This window comes from Mauremys reevesii, linkage group 4, assembly GCF_016161935.1.
Source record: "Mauremys reevesii isolate NIE-2019 linkage group 4, ASM1616193v1, whole genome shotgun sequence".
Classification (NCBI taxonomy): Eukaryota; Metazoa; Chordata; order Testudines; family Geoemydidae; genus Mauremys; species Mauremys reevesii.
The window spans coordinates 77,530,646-77,553,190 of record NC_052626.1 but is presented as its reverse complement, the minus strand read 5'-3'; the positions used below and the strand labels follow the sequence as shown (position 1 = coordinate 77,553,190).

At 40.7% G+C, this 22,545-nt stretch overlaps 1 protein-coding gene across 4 annotated transcripts in view; it reads right to left on the bottom strand.

Moving 5' to 3' along the window:
- Positions 1-295: 295 nt before the first annotated feature.
- The window catches only part of LRRC4C (leucine rich repeat containing 4C), a 77,027-nt gene continuing 54,777 nt past the window's right edge, over positions 296-22,545 (bottom strand). For 3 of the 4 annotated variants that reach the window (XM_039538624.1, XM_039538622.1, XM_039538621.1), the window contains one exon: positions 296-2,881. In XM_039538624.1, the coding sequence (XP_039394558.1) occupies positions 926-2,839 (1,914 nt within the window). In that variant the 5' untranslated portion in view covers positions 2,840-2,881 and the 3' untranslated portion in view covers positions 296-925. Of the gene's footprint in view, positions 2,882-20,124; positions 20,180-22,545 lie in introns of those variants that run through there. The other variant, XM_039538623.1, reaches the window with a different exon arrangement.

Here is a 22,545-nt window from a genome sequence, read left to right as displayed (position 1 = left end):
ACTGAGTCATTATAATTTTGCATTAAAAGTCAGGTATTTTTATTATCTAGTACGCTGTTATATATACTAAAATAAAAACAATGCTATTCTTCAGTAATGATCCAAAATACAGCAGGAATACTCTTAAGCTGTCGTGTTTTAGACCATCACAGCAGAATACTGTAAAATTTCTAAGAAACTTTTAATTTTTTAAAGCCACACTGAAAATAAGCTGTATCCGAGTACAGAAAAAAAACAACAATATTTTATTTATAATCTTATTTTAGTGATTGAACTACAAATTCTGGTTCTATAATTGTTTAAAAGATCATGATTTTTGTAGATGTTCACAAGTAAATTAATTTCTTAGATTTTTGTTTCTTCTTCCACAGAATGGTCCTCTTGGCAAATACAGAACAGGTCATTACATGAAAAAAAAAGACTTTGCTTTTTTGTTGTTATTGTTGCTTGTTCCTTGTTTCTCACTTACAAATCTACTGCTAATGCTCCATTCCCTGTAGAACCATTTCAAGAAGGGTATGAGAAAAGAAAAAAATAAAACAGAAAAAAGAGACAAAATCGACTGACTCTCACCACTAGAGTTCACCATAAAAATTCCCAAAGTATGACAGAATTCTTACAAAATTTCCTAGACCAGTTCTTTTAGGGAATCAAGATCTCCTATGAAAAATATGGCAAATGGGGTTGGGGCAGGTAGGGGAGGGAGAAAGGAGGAAGAGGGGTAAATAAGTGCAGCAAAAAGAGGTTTTGAGGAATACACATAATTTTGTCTGCTTTAGATCACAATAGAATTTTTAATAAATAAATTTCTTTTTTTTTGTAAAGACACTTTTTTTGAAACAGTAGATTTAGCCCAGTCATTTGTGTCATTTGTTTTATAAACCGTCTTTTTTGTATTTCCCCTCCCCCCAATTTTGTAAATATTTTAGATCTGAGTCTCTTGTACATTGTCTTTTGAGTTCATTCTGATCAATAACGGTTCATGCACTGAACTGTGTATTGAATTTATTGTGTTAACTGTTGTTGTGTGGTTGAAAGGAGACTTATAAGAGTTATAATGATTTAGGTGCTCATGCTCTATCGCTGGCATGGGCAAGTGACTCTCTATGGGTGTATCACCTGTAAGCTCATCATCCACGTTAATGATCTCTACAGTCCGTGTTGGAGCATGGTGGTTCTGCCGGTGATGCTGTTTCCTCATTTTGTAGAAAATTACCAGCATCACAGCGGCCATGAGAGTGATAGCCACAAAACAACCAATTATGATTTTGGTAGTCTTCATAACCTCATCTATTCCTGGGATCCCATTGCTTGCATCTGTCACTGGGATGGTAAATGTTTTCTCTGTCGACCTTGTGCTCTGTGGAGTAAGAGAAGTTGTCACATTAGTGGTCTCCCAGTCAATAACTGGTGTGGGCCCAATCTGCTCTGTGGTCCGTGCCTCATCCTGAGAAGGTTCCATAGTCTCTACCGTGACAGTTGAAAAGTATGTGTAACCATTGTCCAGTGCAGTGACGTTCAGTGTGGCAGAAGCTGTAGTATTCCCAACAGAGTTACTCACCATGCAGGTATACAAGCCCGTGTCTTGCACGGTCACCTTTGTAAAATTTAATGTGCCATCACTGAGCACAGCAATCCGAACTCGGTATGCCCCATGCGTCATAACCGATCCATTTGGAGTAATCCAAGATACAGAGGTCAGGGAGGTCGATGCTCGGCATTTCAGTTCTGCAGCCATGCCTTCTGTGACGTTGAGGTCTGCTGGTGGCTCCACTATCACCGGAGCATAACACGTGAAATAATTCAGGTCCAGCTCACCGATGTACCTTCCTTTCAAACTGGGGGGTGTGTTGCAGCGAGCACAGCATGCAGTGTTGGAGGGTGCTTTGTCCTTAATCCACCAGCTGAGCCAAAGAATGTCACAGTTGCAGTTCCAAGGATTGTGGTGCAGGTGGATCCTTTCTAGGCGGAGTGGTGTGAAGAGATCATGAGGCAGTAGTGTTAGGTTGTTGTGTGCCAGGTTGATTTCCACCAGTGACTGAAGGTTATCAAAGGCATTCCTTTCAATCACTTGAATCTGGGACTGTATCATCCACAATTTTTGAAGATGCATTAACCCTTGGAAGGACCCCGGCCTGATGGCTGTCAGATGGTTCCCAGAAAGATCTAACTCATCCAGTTTTATGAGTGGTGTGAGGTTAGGGATCTCTCGAAGGTTGCACATGGCAAGGTTCAAATACCTCAAATTGGATAGACCTTCAAAGGCACCTTCTGAGATGTATGAAAGCCTTTTTAATTCCCCCAAATCCAATCTACGTAGGGAAGGGATTCTGTTAAAAGCATAAGAAGGGATGCTCTCTATAGGATTGTTTCTCAACCAAAGCTCCTTCAGTTTTGACAGGTATACAAAAGCCCCATTAGGGATGGTGGTAAGACGATTGTCAAAAAGTTCCAGAGTGTTGAGATTGGCCAGACCATTGAAGGCCCCTATTTCAATGGTTCTAATGTGATTTCTACTCAACTGCAAGATTTCCAGGTGTCTCAAATGTTTGAAGCTATTCACTTTAATTATTTGGATCTGGTTCTCATGGAGATTCAATAACCGTGTGTTGGTGGAGATGCCGTCTGGAACCTCTCTCAGATTCTTCCGCACACAGATCACTTTGCTGAACTGGTTGCTGCAGGAGCAGACAGAAGGGCAAGTTTGAGCCCTGACTAGACCAGCCACCACAAGAAGTTGAAGAGCCAGTAGCACCACAAGCAGGGGGTCAAATAGGGCCCTGTTAAACCTAGGACCTATCATTATCTGCTGTGGATGTAAGGTCATCTTGTTCAACATTCATAATTTATTTGGTGTTGGTCCTTCTGGAATTTGAATCGTCTGAAAGAAAGAAAGGAAGAGGGGAAAAATAACATTAAATTAACTCTAAATATTAAAAGTTACAGTGTTATAGATCAATTTTTCTCCACACTTTTCAGTCAACCTCTACCTATTAGGTACCTCTACCTATTCTATTAGGCACAGATTTTAATGTTTGCAACTCTGCATGCTCTAACTTGCAATGGAGCTTGGGCCATTCCAGAAACTAGACTCTCAGTCCATACTTCATTTTAGTTTATAATGTGTATAACTGGATGACAGATAGCCAGTACCAGCACAACAGTGCTTAGCAGAGAGACTCATCCTTAAGATACAGAAGGGAAGCCCAGAGTTCCAGTGACAAGAACCTGAAAAGCCAGTACAGGTAATAATGGTTAGGATAGGAACCTCCAAATTATGCATGGTTTTAAACTTGCTGGGCACATTCTAAATAAAAGAACTGTTAAAAAGACACACTGGCAGGTGCAAGCGAAAGTCCCAACTCCCTGTTTTAAATCAGAACTGCATATGTGAACCCGTACACCACTGCAAATGTGACAACAAGACGGGGATTTTATTGCAAGCAAAGTTTTTACAACTGGATGTAGAAGGTCACAAAAATGCTAGTAAAACATTTTGCTTATTTCAGGGGAGCAGTTAAAAAAAAAGCTTTATGAGAACTGCTGAGCATCAGCTCTCCCCCATCATTAAACAGACTCATTCAATTTCATATTTCCTCCTCCATTCTATGGTTTAGTAGCAGCAGCAACAGCAGAGAAACACTCATTAGTAAATGTGTGCTGAACACAGAAATAAAGAATAGCTGTTTAAATTTAAAAATATATATATCTTGGTAGCTGCAGGGTTGGTAATTTCACTGTTACCTCCAAAAATTTTCCTTCAGATCTTAGTATAAGGGGTGGGGGGGGGGGGAAGAGACCTTTACACTCTGCAAATGATCATCACTATTCAAAGTTTTTCAGTGCTGATTCATTTGTGGTAGTTCCTAAAGCCCCCAGCCTTGGGTTCATTTTCAATCTGCTGCTATCTGCAAGGTCCCTCCACTGTAGAGATTAATGAAATTTCCTATAAATCAGCCACAAGTGAAGTCTTATAAATTACAGCAAGCTCAAAGCACATTTATAACCCCGAGCACCCTGATGCATAATACATGTATTCAGCAGAACAAAAAACTATCAGCTAAAGGTTTTTCACTTTAGACCTCAAATTGTTTCATTTTGTAGTAAAAAGCCATCTTAGTTAAAAAAAATATGTTGTACATCAGAGCAGTCCATTTAAAGAAAGACAATTTTCATAATCATATGTTCTGACAATATATATTTATGAATTTAATTATGCATGCCTGGTAGTAATTTGCAACAATATCTCAGAATTACCAAGGGCTTTCTTTTGCACTCTTAAAACTTGACTATCATAGTCCAACAGCTAAAACACAGGACTAGGAATCAGGAGATCTGGGCTGTATCTATCTGCTTTATCTAGTCTATTTTTGTTATTTATAGACACCAATCACTGTAGTATCTATTGATGAAACTGACACCAATGTGCTTGCAACCTTGCATAAGTCACTTGTCTCTCTTTCTCCATGTCCCATTTGCTCTCCATGTCTTAATTTCTTCAACTTTAAAACAAAGGTCAATATTAACAACCTCAGAGAGAAGTGATAAGGTTTAATTAATCAGGACCTGATTCTGATTTTTCCTACATTGTTGTAAAAACAGGAGTGACTCTGCTGAAATCAATAGATTACACTAGTGTAAAACTGGTATGACACCATAATCAGACCATTATTGTTTATAAGATGAATTGATATTGTTGGATAGATTTTGCTATTGAATTGCATGCTATAATTATATTTTTTGGGCAAGATTTTATTAAGTTTTTGTTGTTTGTGTTTTTAGTATTGTGATTTTTTTTATTGTCTTATCCCAAAACATCTTGGCTTCAATAATGAATCACATCAGCAAACAATGAAACAAAGAAACAGAACCATTTTCCCCCCCCCTGAATTGCTTTGGTGCAATTCCATGGACTTCAGTGTAGCTGAGAAGAGAACTTGGCCCACTATATTTAACATAAGAGCTCTCATGGGTCATTGTGCATCTGGCATGGCATGCACTCAGGAACTCCCTCATGCATCCACAAAAGCTGTAGGGATAGCTCTGTGGTTACTCCTCGAGGGCCTACTTTGCAGTGGCTGGTCTGCAGGTTGCCAAGTGCCCTTTTTGTCACTGTTTTTGCTACTCAGCTCTCTCCTCAGTCCTGGGCAGCTTGCAAAAGCAGGGAGGCAGTGGCAGTAGTACAAGAGGGAGCAGCAAGAGCAAGACAAGGCTGGGAAAGAATACTGGCATTGCCAACATCCATTCCCACTTTCATACACTCTTCCACTAATTCCCACACACCCAACTTCCATAGGCATCTTAAATCATGCCCCCAGCTGCCCTAGACAAGACCTTCAAGCTACAAAAGGCATTTCCCACGAATTCCACTACCAAATCCTCCCCTAGACAGTTGCACCAAGAACACTTTTCCCTCCCTCAGCAAAAACCCTGCTCCATGTACTCCTTTTCACCCATGCGAGAGGCAAGACCTCCTCTAGCTGCCTCTTCTATTGTCCTATAAACAGGGTCTGTGTGCATGCTTAGGGGCTCTCCCATCATCTGTTTCACGTGAATATGGAAGAATAGCCACTGCTCAGGAACTAAGGAATTGGCGACTAATTCATAAGAAGCCTCACATGTGGTGCTGCCAAGAACTGCTCAAATTTTCATTGAATGCAAACCTGCTCAAGGAAGTGCCCGGGCTTGCAGCCATCTTTACCTTTCCCCCTTGGGTCCTGTGCTAAACATATATAATCCACACCCAAGCACCAAGACCACGCTCTCGGAAAGCACCTTCAGCAATTGCTCTGCACCCTTCAAATGCATGCACAATTGCATCACAACCTATATAGTTTGGCCAACTAAATGGGTACTTTAATTTTTCAAAGCCAGATACTTTTTGCAAACTGTCCATAATGAGAAGATAAAGAGGAGGAAAGATGTGCAATTGTTTTAACACATATCATGGGTATTTGTTCATTTTGTCTCTCTCTCTCGCTCTCTCAATATTTCTAGATCCTATTCTGGATTTTTTTAGCATGCAAGTGTTAAAGATCTATATAACAAGCATCTTATTTCAGGGGTGAAGGGATCTTAGCTATTGTAGCTACTGTTTGATTTTATTTTTGGACTTGTTTATATAACTCAATATTTTTTCTCTTTCAAGTACATGAGGTGAAATTCATTTCATCAGCATAAGGCCATTAATCAGGCTGCTGAAGTACCGGGGTGGGAGGGTTGGGAAGGTCAAATCTAGTCTCCCCAGACTGGGGTCTGATGCCACAGAACAGCCCCTGTGGCCACTAAGAGGGAGAAGGGAATAGCAGTAGTCATGCCAACACACTTGTATGTTGTGTAACAGCCACGGTTATCTGCAATCTCCTCTGGTCTATCCTCATCCCTGGCCCCTGCTGCCTTTGCACCAGGCTATGTGCTAGCACAAAGATTACCCCTGCAGTGCATATGGGTTACAAATGGTCCTCCCTGTTTTGCTGGTGGCTCCTTCACCTCAGGACTTAAGCAGTTTGGAAGTTTTCGTGCAGGTCAGGCTCAATTTCATCTTAATAAGATACTGAAAAATATATGGCACTATAAAAAATGTGGAAAATTCATTTAAAGCATTAAAAAATATTGTGGTGATATTTTTAACAGGGTTCACATAAAGACCCAACTGCAAATTTGTATTTTAGCAATTTGCTATTCCGTATCTCCCTCAGTTGTGCTAGAGATATATAAAGGTTTGGCTTTATAAATCCAGGCAGGAACAGCATTCATGGACAGTCAACTGGTTTCTCCAGTTCTTCTTGATCCCCCTTTAAACTCTCAGTTTTCTTTGTCTCTTTCCTAGTAACAAAGGTACAAACTCTATGGTCAATTCAATAACACTGCTGCCCTCTGCTGTATATATTTAAAACTCCATTAAAATGCTGAGAATTTTCTTGTTACACAGTTAACCCCCACAGCAGCTAGGAAATTGCTGAATTAAGTTTGCATGAGTAACTTCAATGCTGTCCCTTGAGTATATGACTTGTGATACTGCTCTAATTATAGGATCACATGCTACATGTTAAATAATGCATTATAATGCCATAATATTTATTCTGCAGCCTTAGATACACACATACCTTGTAATATTTTGTTTCATTCATGACTGTTTATATTATTTTCATTGTCAATTATTCTAAAGAACTTTACTGAAATAGACTTTTTTACACAAGTGTTCTTCTCTCTGAGGAATCTACGTTAATAATTCAGTCAGGTCCTGTGCACTTTACGTTTTCTTTTCAGCTGCCAGCACAGCCTTCTTTAGTTGCAAAACAGGGGACGGAACAATTAAAGATGAAGCTAGCTTTCCTTAGCTAAGCTTTCCCTAGGTGCAACTCATGGGATGAAGGAGTTACAGTAATTGCAAAGCTAACCTACCTGCACATACATGCAGAACACAGTATCTCAGATGTAACATACTCTGAGTAAGTTTCTCGGACCTGAAGAAACGCTCTATGTAAGTTTGAAAGCTTGTCTTTCTCACCAATAGAAGTAGGTCCAATAAAAGATATTACCTCACCTACCCTGTCTCTCTAATAAAAGGCAGTTAACTATAACAGTAATTTAACCATAAATGTAGGTGGCCTCTAAATTGCTAAATTTTCACTGTTACTCAGTCATGTGTAATTAGACCCCAATCCTGGGCTGCACTTTGATTTCTTTGTACGACTCTCCCAGCGCACCGTGACCATGAATCTAGCAAATCGAAGACTTGAAGGATCCTCGTCCTCAGGGGAGTGGGGAAAGGAACCTTGAGTGGTATAAGGGAACTCTTACCCGACTCCTTCTCCTGGCTGCCAGTGTCAAAGGTCTGCTTCCAGCCACACCTTTGACACTGGCAGCCAACACAAGGAGTGGGGTAGGAATTCCCCTATACCTCACTCAAGGTCCTTCCACCATTCCACTGAAGATGAAGGAAGCAAGGGAGTGTAGTTGTGATTTCCCCAATACTGGTGATTCCTAGCTGCCAGATGCGGGCATTAGCAGCTAATGCAGGGTGCTCTAATATAAGTCTGGGGACAGGCCTTGTGAAAAAGGGAAATAAAAACAACCCAGGAAACTACAGACCAATTAGTTTAACTTCCGTGCCAGGGAAGATAATGGAGCAAGTAATTAAGGAAATCATCTGCAAACACTTGGAAGGAGCTAAGGTGATAGGGAATAGCCAGCATGGATTTGTAAAGAAAAAATCATGTCAAACCAATCTGATAGCTTTCTTTGATAGGATAACGAGTCTTGTGGATAAGGGAGAAGCGGTGGATGTGGTATACCTAGACTTTAGTAAGGCATTTGATACAGTCTTGCATGATATTCTTATCGATAAACTAGGCAAATACAGTTTAGATGGGGCTACTACAAGGTGGGTGCATAACTGGCTGGATAACCGTACTCAGAGAGTAGTTATTAATGGTTCCCAATCCTGTTGGAAAGGCATAACAAGTGGGGTTCTGCAGGGGTCTGTTCTGGGACTGGCTTTGTTCAATATCTTCATCAAAGACTTAGATATTGGCATAGAAAGTACGCTTATTAAGTTTGCAGATGACACCAAACTGGGAGGGATTGCAACTGCTTTGGAGGACAGGGTCATAATTCAAAATGATCTAGACAAATTGGAGAAATGGTCTGAGGTAAACAGGATGAAGTTTAATAAAGACAAATGCAAAGTGCTCCACTTAGGAAGGTAAAATCAGTTTCACACATACAAAATGGGAAGAGACTGTGTAGGAAGGAGTATGGCAGAAAGGGATCTAGGGGTTATAGTGGACCACAAGCTAAATATGAGTCAACAGTGTGATGCTGTTGCAAAAAAAGCAAACGTGATTCTGGGATGCATTAACAGGTGTGTTGTGAGCAAGACACGAGAAGTCATTCTTCCGCTCTACTCTGTGCTGGTTAGGCCTCAACTGGAGTATTGTGTCCAGTTCTGGGCACCGCATTTCAAGAAAGATGTGGAGAAATTGGAGTACAGAGAAGAGCAACAAGAATGATTAACGGTCTTGATAACATAACCTAACCTATAAAGGAAGACTGAAGAATTGGGTTTGTTTAGTTTGGAAAAGAGAAGACTGATACATTATTGCAGTTTTCAGGTATCTAAAAGGATGTCATAAGGAGGAGGGAGAAAACTTGTTCACCTTAGCCGCTAAGGATAGAACAAGAAGCAATAGGCTTAAACTGCAGCAAAGGAGGTTTAGGTTGGACATTAGGAAAAAGTTCCTAACTCTAAGGGTAGTTAAACACTGGAATAAATTGCCTAGGGAGGGTGTGGAATCTCCATCTCTGGAGATATTTAAGAGTAGGTTAGATAAATGCCTATCAGAGATGGTCTAGATAGTATTTGGTCCTCCCATGAGGGCAGGGAACTAGACTCGATGACCTCTCGAGGTCCCTTCCAGTCCTAGAATCTATGAATCTATGAAAAAAGCATGGGAATGCCCAGTGCACATTTATGTGCCAACCTCCTCAGATGTGCTGAACACTCCTCAAGCTCAGCCATTGCCAAGTTTCTAGGTCTTAATCTGTAGTAGTTGTTTAATACAATTTACTCTGTTACTTCTTGCCCACTTTGGTGGATGCTGTGCACCTGGCACACAAAAAAGCAGCATGTGATACTCTAAGCTGCTACCCATATGCAGGCTGTAGAGAAACTGTATATCCTGTGTTATTTGTGTAATAGCATGAGATCAAGTCATTAAGGTACGTATCCAAAGGCAGTATCCCTCCCTGATGCCATACAAGTTCACTTTTGACAAAGTTAACCAAACATGTATGCATCAGGGAAAGGCACCTTCAGTGTACTTTTCACACCACGCGTCCATGTACAGCACAGCCTTCTTGAAGAGCTTAGCAAGACAAAACATTCCAAAGGTATCTGCATTTTTTAAGCTCTGCAAGTTCTTGGGCACCCTGAGAATGATCTCTGTGGCTACAAATTCAGTGGCAGATTTTCAAAGGCACAAACGGGAAATAGGCACTTTGCTACCCTTTGCACTTTTGAAAATCTATCCATCAAAACGTATCAAATATATTCAGTTTCTTTAATCAGAAGACCATAAAAACAAGGACTTTACATAGCATGGGGTAAGCAGAGCCCTGAGTTAAGAGCAGAGTGGAAGTGTTCAGCCTCAGATGAATCTCAGAGAGGAGATTATGCTTCACAGTCATTCCCTGAGTGACACAGCATGAGAGGAATGTGCACACAATATACCACCTCTTGATAGTGCAGCCTGTTTCACCAAACAGCACTAGCCAGCCCATGTGAGAGAGGGGCCATGGTGCCATCTTTGGGGTGATTTATGTTCCCTGTGAGCCTCGGAGGATGCAGTCCCTGTATTTCCCACACAACTCCTTCTCCCTCATAATAGAAATCAGGGGATCCCACATTACTTTTGTGGTTTATTTATTAATGCTCATTTGCCTAGGAGTAAATCCAGCATTGGAGTCATCTACAAAGGAATCTAAATCTTGCATGCTTCAGATCCTAGTTCTTTAGTATCTCTGTTATGCAGGGGACAGGAATGGCATAAGAGAGAAGCAAGTGTGGAGATCCACTGCTATGCTTCATGACACCATGGACTCTCACGGAGCATGAGTACAGGAACTACAGCAAATACTTCAGTTCCACAAATCCCTTCCTCTTCTTACCCTATCTTCAGCACTCAGCCCAGCCACTTGTGGTAGGATACTCCCCTAAAAGATCTGAATTCAATGGGCCAAGTTGATCCCTGTTGAATCCCCACTGAATCCTCTAGGGATGAATTTGGTTTATTATCTCTTTCTGATCATGTTTCTCAGTTTGTTTTACAGTAAATAGGTTTATTTAATTGTCTTTTCCAACAGGGTTTCTTGTTTTCTCCCTTACATCTTCCTAATTTCTTATGTAGTTTCCCCTCACAGTCTCAATTAAATCAAATGATGCCCAAGTACATATTCTTCCAAGTGGGACGGTCAGTACATGCATGTTCTGACAGCGATATCAGGTTAGGACACTGGAAAACTTTGTAAGGCTTTTATATGCTAGTGCACTCTGACACGTGTCTGTAGTAGGAAGAGAGCCTGAGACATGAGCCCTTGTATCTGAGGCCTGGGCTAAATTACTCAAAACCTTGCTGATATAAAGCAAAGTTAATTTGTGAGCAAGAGGCAGACCCTGCTCACAGAATTTGGCAAGGATAGGGTTGATATTGCAAAAACACATATTCCTAAGACGTGCTAGGCACAAAACACTCGAAAGCATATTCCAGAAGGATAGTACCAGAACACCCTGATAAACACATTCCCCAAAGATAACAGGAACATGATAACCCATCCTAAGGATAAGGTCAGGATGACAGCACGATAAATAGAGATGTTTTGATCAAACCTACAAGTACAAGGCAATGAGTGGCACCCTAATACGTCAGAGGGTGGCACCCTGATATGTCAAGGACGATACGTAACTTGTTTGTATAGGTGTATAAAGTTGTATCTCAGAAGGAGTGTTTTTGTCCGGGGAAAGAAGACAGTTATGGGATACTCTGTCCCTAAAGAAAGCTTCTTCCTAACCTCCAAAAGTTAGAGGTTATCTTATGTCCTAAAATATGAGGAATTATATCCCTTCCAAATGCTATTTATTTATTTACTATTATAACGCTGGATATTCTTGCTATCTATATAAAGGTCCAATCCTTTTAGGAAACTTGCTGAGCTCTTGAACTCAATGTATTATATAAACCAGGGGTCAGCAACCTTTTGGAAGTGATGTGCCGAGTCTTCATTTATTCACTCTAATTTAAGGTTTCACGTGACAGTCATACATTTTAATGTTTTTAGAAGTCTCTTTCCATAAGTCTATAATATAGAACTAAACTATTGTTGTATGTAAAGTAAATAAGGTTTTTAAAATGTTTAAGAAGCTTCATTTAACATTAAATTAAAATACAGAGCCCCCTGGACCAGTGGCCAGGACCCAGGCAGTGTGAGTGCCACTGAAAATCAGCTCGCGTGCCGCCTTCGGCACCCATGCCATAGGTTGCCTACCCCTGATATAAACCCTGCTCCTGTTCACAATAAACTTAAAAAGGAGACAAAAATATTGAAGCCTGATATTTCAGAGTGATGAATGTGCATTGCGGTCATGAATTAGTAGCATCTTACATATGTGATGCAACAGATATGTTCTGACCAAACTTTGAGATGGTGGAGGAAGACCATTTCCTTTCTTCCCATTGTCTTAAGATAAACCAGACAGAGGACTTGGTTCAGCTGAAGTTAAGGTGGAAAGTCTATTGCAGTGATATGGATGATCATTTACTTTGACAAGAAGAGTATTTGATAATGTGCAAAATAGAATATTTTGAAAAAATAATGACGGCCTGCCTAGTAACATGAGGTCTCACTGCAATGATCTTGTATCAAACCTTTACTGAGACATAGGCATAAGTCAGCATTCTGGGATGTGAATTAAAAGGTGTACTTATATGGCCCTCACCACTGTATTATAATAGCAAGGTCTCAATATACTGTGTTGACCTGGATTGTTGCTGAATAACAGTATTACATAACCTTAGTTACTACAGGCTGCATCCACCTGGCATGTTTTCTTCTGAGAAAACTTCTTTCCCACATATATTGGAGCAACATATCCAGCTAATAATGAAATGACACTGAAGCATGAGAGTCCATTTTGCATTATTGCATTTGCAGTTACTAACGGAGTCCAAATTACTCCCTTGTTCTGTTAATAAACAAAGAGATAGGGAGAAAAGGGTGACAAGAGAGAAAAGTTAATGCGGTGAATAGCCTGGAGTCCAACAAATGATGGTTAAACTTCTTGTCCTTGGTAACTATGGAAACCCCTTAAGGTAAGAATGGAACACAGATATTTTATGGTCTGCAATTTACAAGCTGTTTATTTAATTATGATTGAATATGAGACTGTTAGGGACAATGCAATTATCATACTGTGATAGAATTTTGGATACAACGAATAGCTACAGAGAAATAAGAAGTTAATTTTTTGGAAAATTACTAGTTTTATTGGAGTTTTATGCAATTGCAACACATTGTTTTTTACTGGGATCTGAGATTTTGAAGGTGTACGAGAAGCCAAAATTAGCAATGTGACATTTCTCAATAGCATCCTTCAGCAGATACATAGCAATTACATCCTTTCTGTGCCCAGTGAACAAAACCAAGGTCAGATTGTATTTTCAGTTAAACCCTTGGTGTTAGTAAAGTGCAGCACAGCTAGAATAGCAAGCACATTATTACCAGATCTATCATTGCTGACCAATGAATAGGTCACAAAAGCTCCTGCACACAATAATTGTACAGGTTTGAATATTACAACCAAGAAAACATTTCAAGTCAATGTAGGAGACAGCAAGTGAAATAAAATTAAGAGTGAAGCTCTGTGATGACTCAGGGTAAATACAACAACTGCCTACAAGTATTTCATGGGTGTGAACAATAAACTTTGACCTGATACTACATTCTCTCTTTGGCTGCACAAGGATTATAAGCTTAGGCACCAGGAAAGGAATTGTTTAAGGCTCAAAAGGAGGATGCATTTAGTATCAGAAACAACTGTCTAGTGGTAAGATATTAAAATTATTATTTGCGTTCCATAGTGCCCTTGACCAGAGGACATTAATGAGATAACATGCTTTAATATAGCGTCACAATACCCCTGTAAAGGAGGAAAGTAATATTATCCCTATTTTATAGCTGGAGAAACTGAGGCACGGAGAGATTAAATGATTTGGGGTCAGTGAAAAAGGTGGGAATAAAACCTACATCTACTGATTCTTACTCCTACAAGAACATACTTCATCCATATTAGGCTGCCAAATGATCTTCTCAGTGAAGTTCTGTCATTTTCTTATGACATTTAAAATTACTTTGGTAAAAGCATTAGAAAATATATTGTATTCTGTTCTATTTTATATAGGTTCTTATGCTATCCTCATCACCGTAGCATTTGAGCACCTTCCAGTAGTGCATTAAATGACGTGACTAAAATATGTCCCATGTAATTTGTTCTGTCTTTAATCCTCTCCCCAGAGAAGAATTGCATATGCAGTGGAGTGTTTTGTTTTGGTAGTTTTTATTAATTGTTGTTTGTTTGTACGTACATGCTGCTATGCGTTTATGTCAGACAAGGCAAGATTGAAGGAGTGTGCCTCGCACTTGGAGTGGAACGTGTTGAGATTTGTGATAGTTCTTAGTTCCTCTGGAAGTTCATTCCATATTCTTGGACCAGCCCCTGAGAAAACGTTGACAAGTTTCACCTTAATGGTAGAAAGTTCTGTTGTGCTCAAGGAATGAAGTATTCATTATAGAGCCTGACAATTTTTTAGATATTCTGGGCCCAGGCCATTGAGTGCCTCGAAAATACATGCCAAGAGCATGTACTTGACTCAATAGTCTATGTGAAGCCACTGTAGAGGGCAGGTCTCATGTGCTCGTAATACAGTGTGCTGCACTGTTCTGTACTAGCTAGAGTTTCGTAAGAGCTGATGGTTTCAGGCTCTGGTTTGTCACATTGCTGTAGTCTATCTGAGAGGTGATGAAGGTGTGAGTAACTGATCATCCATCCACCAGGTCACCATCTGCCAACATGGGACAGAGTTTTCTAGCCAACCAGATGTGGTAGAAAGTGCTACTCATGGATATGAAAGCTTAGCATCAGTGAGGAATCTAGGAGAACTCCCAAGCTACAGACTGAACTGACTAGTTGTGAGTGTGAACCTTCAACCAAAGAAGACTACACTGTCACTGCAAATTCTTCAAACTCTTCCTTTTCCCACCAGTGTAATATCTTGTCTTGCTTGGGTTTTGCTTCAGTCAGCTGTTCTTCATCTGTGAGCTGATCTCATCCAAGTTCTGGGCCATTTTGGTGGTTGGGTATGTTCATATGTGGTGAAAGATAAATATAGCCGTGTGTCATCTGCATAATGATGCTGGCATTTGAGACCATGTCATTTTACCAGTTCAGCTAGTGGCTGCATGTAGATGTTAAATAGAACCAGACAGAGAATTGATCCTGTGGGCCTCTAAGTGAGAGGTCTAGTGGTGCAGGTGCAGTTTCACATCATTACTCTTTGGATGCGTCCACAGGAAAGACTTAAATCATTCTAATGCATTCCTCAGAAGCTTGCCACCTCTCTCACAGAGAGCAGTATCTCATACTGCTTGAAAAACTCCTGCACTAAAAGGAAATGGACTAGATAAGTGGTTCTCAAATGTTCACATAATGTGGACCATGTAATAGGTAGGTTTTCTTCTGGCCACCTCCCCACTAATTCATGATAGTATGGACCCAACCTAGAGCTATGGGTCATGGAGTGAAATGGGAGAAATGGGAACTAGTAGGTAGGGGGAGACTGAGATTGGCAGGGCAAGAAAACTGGGACTGAGAACTAGTGGGCAGAGGCAAGGAGATGAAAGGGGAATAAAAACAAATCTAACGAGGAGCAGCGGTACAGGGGAGAAATGGGCAAAGAGACTATGATAATGGACAAGGAAAATGGACAAGGAGCCTGGGGAAAGAGATTGGGAATGGAGCCAATGGGTAAAGAGAACTTGGGCAGGCAGGGTGCCTGCAGGCTAGGGGTGAAAGAGACAGATTGGATGAGGGATTGGGAGTAGACTTGGGCTGGTGGGGCAAGGGGACTGGGAACAAGGAGCTGGGGTGGATGGGGGAGATTGGGAATGGTTTGTCAAAGAGACGGAGTGGGAGAAAGGGGGAAGTGGGATGGGGCTTTGGAGAGGTGATATTAGAACTTGCTGGGTAAGGAGAATAGGTCTGGGATGAGAATCACAAGGATAGGAGACTGGGACTGACTATGTGAGGCGAATGGGCCTGGGATGAGGAGCCAGGGGTGAAGAAGGGAGAGGACTGGGACAGGGAGGGGATGGGGCAGAAAGGGTCAAGCTTGGGAGGAATGGGTGAGTCTGTGCCCACTAGAACACACTCCCCTCCAGAGCCTGTAATAGAACCCAAGATTCTTGAGCCTCACCATCCCTCTGCTGTCAGCAAATATCTGTGAAACTCACTGGCAAAATCTCAGTTCCCCCCTAGTGCTGGTCCACTCAGAGGATGACAACCTACTACAGCTATCTATTAGCTCAAGTGGCACAGGTTTGTGTTGTGGATCTAAAGATTCCAATCCTGCTGCTGATTCATGTGGGTGTCAATTAATGCTATGATTTGGAATTTCTATTTCTTCAGTTTGCTTTTTCAAACAGCTAAGAAATCACACACAAACAAAACAAAAACCCTACACCAAAAACATTGCTAAAAGAGCATTATTGGGTTTGCTAAGTCACACTTTCAAAAGTCAGGAGATGCCAGAATTAAAGTTGCCCATGTATGCTGCACACTGAATGGATGGGATCCTGTGGGGAAAAATAGCATATGCTCATATAATTAGACTGTATAATAATAATCCATATGCACAAGGGGGCCTGGCATTTCCTAAATTGTGAGTGTTTGACTTTGAAACATAAATAATGTTCTTTTCACATAGGTTTGTGTGTATAATTTATTTATATCTATACTGGGATTTTAAAGTAATTTTTAGAATGTAATCCAACGTTATATCCCAGAATTATTTAAATATAAGGATGATAGCCAACACTGAGATTTTGGGGGCTTTACCATTTAATCAGACCTCAATACTGAGTCATTCCAAAACAGAACATCAAGATCTTTTAACTGAGGATTCCCCTGTGTCTGTCTGCGTGTGTGCATGCATGTGGCTGGAATGCCAATGAACTCCAGAAATCTCTGGCTGATGGATGGCCTTAAATGGACATAGTTTAGAGCAGAAGGCTGAACTCGCCCCAGGATCAGAGAGACCATCCTCTACCATGTCCTCCACTGCACCCAGAAATTATTGGGCGCAGTTGAGGATTGAAGCATAGATAATTATTCAGACAACTCCAAGGAAGTGAAAAATAGAAGCATCATTTGCTTTCTTCCAGTCTTCTGAAACTTCCCCAGTGTTCCAAGACTTAATGAAAATCAGCATTAGTGATCCAGCAACATCCTGAGCCATCTCTTTTAAAATTCTTGGATGCAAGTTATGCAAGCTGCTGATTTAAAAATATCGAAGTTTGGTAGATGCTATTTAACATCCTCTTGAATTACTATTGTGAAGGAAAGTGTTTCATCATATATGATATGATATGACAACATCATCTATTTTTTTGTTTAATAGTTTTCCTAAACACAGACTAGAAATATTTATTGAACACTTCTGCCTTTTTGACAATTCTACCATTTCCATCTAGTAATGGATTTATACAACTGAGGAAGATTTTTTTGGTCTTAATTTACATACAACTTCTCCTTTGTATTGTCTTTAACTCTGCTGGCCAGAGATTTTGCTAAATATTTTTCAAATCTATGCCACCCAGCATGGTTAAATCTGCCTGACAAATGACAAAGACATTTGACTACTACATTCATCATGCAACTTTGATCATATCAGCTGTATTCTGCCCATTACTCTTTCTTCCAGGGACTACTGTTATCATTACATAGCTCTTAGCAGTTTTAAACTGCACTGTTAGAAGAAGAAGAGTCTGACTATAAAATGTTTCCTTCTTTCTCCCAAATGCAGAATTGTACTCCAAATCAGTAATGGTGTGAGACTTAGGAAGAGCAAAATTTACCCTTGGACCCAGGACTTGATTAAGTTCCAATATCTTGGGACTTACAAAGACTAAAAATGAGAATTGTATCTGACTAGGAATCAATGAATGCCTTTACCAGTGAGATAAGACACTTATTTCATGTTCTGGTAGATTGTAAGATATGGGACCATAAAATTATGATATTATTATGTAGAGGAAATATTTCATTTCCCAATGTGGCCTGTACAGTTGAATACATGGAATGTCAGCACTTTACAGGGGCTGGTATATGGATCATCAGCACTGGAGCTGCTGTTTGCAGCCCATCCTCGATGGCACTGAAATTTGTTCATTTAAATCTAGGGTCTCTTTCACCATGCACCTGGCATCCCCAGGAATATGTACTTGTGCACACATATACAGTGATGATTATTACCAAGCGGCAATGGTTGTCCAGCCACACCCTGACAGAGCAGTCTCAAAGCCTGAGTTATAGAAACTTTGCAAAATTACTGTCTTTTCCTCCTTGTTACTTCCAACTATGTATTGCTTTCCTCATGCCACCACAACCCAAGAAAGCCCAGGAACTGACATTTTTTTTATAGAATTGTAGAATATCAGGGTTGGAAGGGACCTCAGAAGGTCATCTAGCCCAACCCCCTACTTAAAGCAGGACCAAACTCCAAACAGACTTTTTACCTTAGTTCCCTAAATGGCCCCTTCAAGGATTAAACTCACAACCCTGGGTTTAGCAGGCCAATACTCAAACCACTGAGCTATCCCTCCCCCCAACTTGGATCAGTTCGATATGATATGACAATAGTACCTATAACCAATGGAAAGGTCTGTAATGGACCTGACTGTTGGACTGGGACCTAAATCTCTAAGATGGATTTCAGCAAAGGCAGGAGGTTTTCTGGGTGTCAGATAAGGAACAGGCATAGCCAAAGGAACCTGACGTACTAGTAAGACAATTGCTCTAATTCTTTAGGCTTATTTTTTTCTTGCATAACCTGAAAAAGAATTAACCCTTTACACATGAGCCTCTCCCTTCCCCCTCTCCCCAACCCCCATTCCCTGGTTCTGTGGAGAAGAATGTCACAGAGACATCACTTGGGTTCCCCCCTTCCACTCCAGGAAGTGCAAGGGAATCTTTTCCCCCATGATTCTATGAATATTGGGCCACTGCTTAGCTGGTGGAAATTGACACTGCTGCACTGAAGTCAACAAACTATACCAATATACAGCAGCTGAGGTTTGGGCCCCTTATTATTTTCTGCACTGGGTTCACTCATCCTTAATTAAAACTGAGAAGTTTAGATAACAAATTACTAATATGAAGCACCCTTTATAAAAATAGGCTGGTACTGTTAAAGATGATATAAACACTTTTGTTTTAATTGTGTTTAATTAAAGAGATCTGCATTCAGATTGCTAAAATGCTGGAAGGGGGATAATAACACATCAGAAGGCTGCATTTATTTTTAGTTTGTAAAAATAAACTTTGAAAACTAGTTTTTTTCTCAAATGATAAGCAACCCCCTTCCTCCCACTCCTTATTAACATGAGATGCCTCTTTGCAACGGCAGCTGCAAAATAATATACGACAGGCATGCACTATGATGAATCAAGAGAGGTCTTTATCTACAGCCTTTATAACGTGTTATGTCTGGTGTGCAAGGGATTTAGGAGGCTTTAAATTGACTAGTAGGTCATAATTGCTTACATTTATATAGCATCTTTCATCATGAAGGATCCCTGTGGGCTTTAAAAATGCATTGATAAACAACATACATATTGTACCAAGAACACCCTATCCCCCACTGAAATGCAGCCATTCTGGGCAGAAATACAGCACCTGTTAACAGTGCACCACAACACGGCAGGAAGAGATGAAGAATAACATTGTCATAGGTTTATTCCCCACTTTGAACTTTAGCGTTCACAAGATGGGGACCTGCATGGACTCCTCTAAACTAAAATCCTAGTTTAGATCTGGTTCTTGCTGCCACCAGTCAAGTTTTAAGTGTCTGACACACTCCCTGTCCCCCAAAACTCTCCCTGGGGAACACAGATTCAAACGTGAATCTCAACACAAAGGGAAACAACCCATTTCCCCCCTCCCCTCTCCTAGTGCTTAGGAGAGATACCTGGATTCAAATTCCTTGAATTAAAACAAAGAGGGATTCACTTTTCCCCCTGCCCCTTCCCCTGAAAATCCAAACAAGGGAAGAAATCAATCAAGTTCTAAAAAGAAAAGATTTTATTAAAAGAAAGAAAGAAAGTACATTATCTCTGTAATACCAGAATGGAAAAATTTACAGGGTCTAACTTATAAAAACTGGAGAGACTTCCCCTCCCTCCTCAGAATAATCAAAGTAACAGCAAACAGAAATAAAGATATTCCTTCAGCAAACACACAATTGCAAATGTAGAAATCAAATTATAAGACTAGTCCGCCTTTCTAATACTCACTAGACTGAATAGAAGAAAATACTTCAGGAAACTTGGAGAACTTGAAGAATATGTCTGGCCTCTCTTAGATCCAAAAAGAGAACAAAGACCCAACAAGGAACACAGAGATTTGAAATTATCTTGTCCCCTGATTGGTCCTCTGGTCAGGTGTTCATCAGGTTACTGAGCTTGTTAACCCTTAACTATCTGTTATGGCAAACATATTAAATTCAAACTGCAAAGGGAAATTAGGGAGATACAATTGTGACGTTGCACTTCATGTGATTTCATGAAAACATGCTAATAAGTGTGAATGTAATGTAACTGGAACATGCTTCATGCAAAAGGTCTCCTGTAAGGTATCATTACAAAGCTGATAATCTATTAAGTGTGGTCATCCTATTTGTATAAATGTATCATTCTTGTATCTGAAACTAGAAATCTGAAATATAACTTTGAGATTCTGCTGTAATTATGCAAAGTGTGGGCCATTAATGGTGGTTTGGAATCTTGATGGCTCCCATCAACGAGGGCAATTGGTTGTAAATGGCTCTGTTTACTTGCAAGCCTCCTTGTGAGTCAGGCCAGGAAGAATGAAGGCTTGGGGGTCTCACAGAACATGTGACCATGTCACCTGGTACTGGACTTCATCTTAAACCTGGTGCTTTTCCATTTAGAAGGAGGGGTGGGGACCCAGAGAGACAAAAGATCCTGCCTTGTGCCAAAGCTAGATAACTGGGGGAGGGATGGAACAGAACAAAGGAGGTCCCAGTCATGAGAAATCCCCTAGTTACCACCTGAGCTGGAGCTAACAAGGACTGTACCAGGGGAAAGGATTGGGCCCAGACTAGGAAGGATTCCAGTCTGTGAAAGAAGCTTATTGGAACATCTCTGAGGGTGAGATTTTATCTGTAATCAGTTTCTTAATGTATTAGGCTAAGACTTGCGTGTTTTGTTTTATTTTCCTTGGTAACTTATTTTGTTCTGTGTGTTATTACTTGGAACCACTTAAATCCTACTTTGTATACTTAATAAAATCACTTTTGCTTATTAATTATCCCAGAGTAAGTGATTAACACCTGGGGGAGCAAACAGCTGTGCATATCTCTCTATCAATGTTATAGAAGGTGGACAATTTATCAGTTTACGCATATAAGCTTTATACAGAGAAAACGGATTTATTTGGGGTTTGGACCCCATTGGGAACTAGGTGTGTCTGGGTACTGGAGACAGGAGCACTTGCTACGCTGTTCTCAGTTAAGTCTGCAGCTTTGGGGGGTCGTAGTTCAGACCCTGGGTCTGTGTTGCAGCAGGCTTGCATGTCTGGCTTGACGAGGCACGGTTCTGAAGCCCCAAATTGGCGGAGAAAATGGGCTCAGATGTAGTCTCAGCACATCGGGTGAGTCCCAAGGGGGTCTCTGTGACCAAACCCATCACAACAATGTAATTATATTTTGAAATTCAGCCAAGGCAATAGGATTAACATCGCTGCCACTGTGGAAAGTGTAATAGAAGCTTTAATGACCAAAGTGGAAAGGACATCTCTCTTATATCTCGTTTGAAAGATAGTATCTCCAATAGCACAGTATTGGAGTACTGTCTCTAAACTAGCTAAAAGGGAAAGACTCCCTCCTATTGTCACCAAATTCACTTCTTGCAACTCTCTGTGTTTTCCTTGGATGTCTCCCATGAAAATGCTGAGCAAACACAATGTTGCTCAGTTTAGGATACACAGTAAACTAAAAGAAGCCCTCGAGGAATTCCACCGAGATTTTAACAATTTCCATCCCACCATCAACCTCAGCCTAGACCAATCCACACAAGCGGTCCATTTCCTAGACACTACTCTGCTAATAAACGATGGTCACATAAATACCACCCTATACCGGAAACCCACTGACCGCTATACTTACTTACATGCCTCCAGCTTCCATCCCGGACACACCACACGATCCATTGTCTACAGCCAAGCTCTAAGATACATCCGTATTTGCTCCAATCCCTCGGACAGAGATAAACACCTACAAGATCTCTATCAAGCATTCTTAAACCTACAATACCCACCTGCTGAAGTGAAAAAACAGATTGACAGAGCCAGAAGAGTACCCAGAAGCCACCTACTACAGGACAGGCCTAAAAAAAAAATAACAGAACACCACTCGCATCACCTACAGCCCCCACACAGAAGAGAGAAGACCCAGAACCCACTACTACAGGACAGGCCTAAAAAAAAAATAACAGACACACACTCGCCATCACCCACAGCCCCCAACATTGACAGAGCCAGAGAGTACCCAGAAGCCACACCTACTACAGGACAGAAAAAAAAAAATAATAGACACACAACACCCATCACCTACAGCCCCCAACTAAAACCTATCCAGCGCATCATCAAAGATTTACAACCTATCCTTAAAGATGATCCCTCACTCTCACAGATCT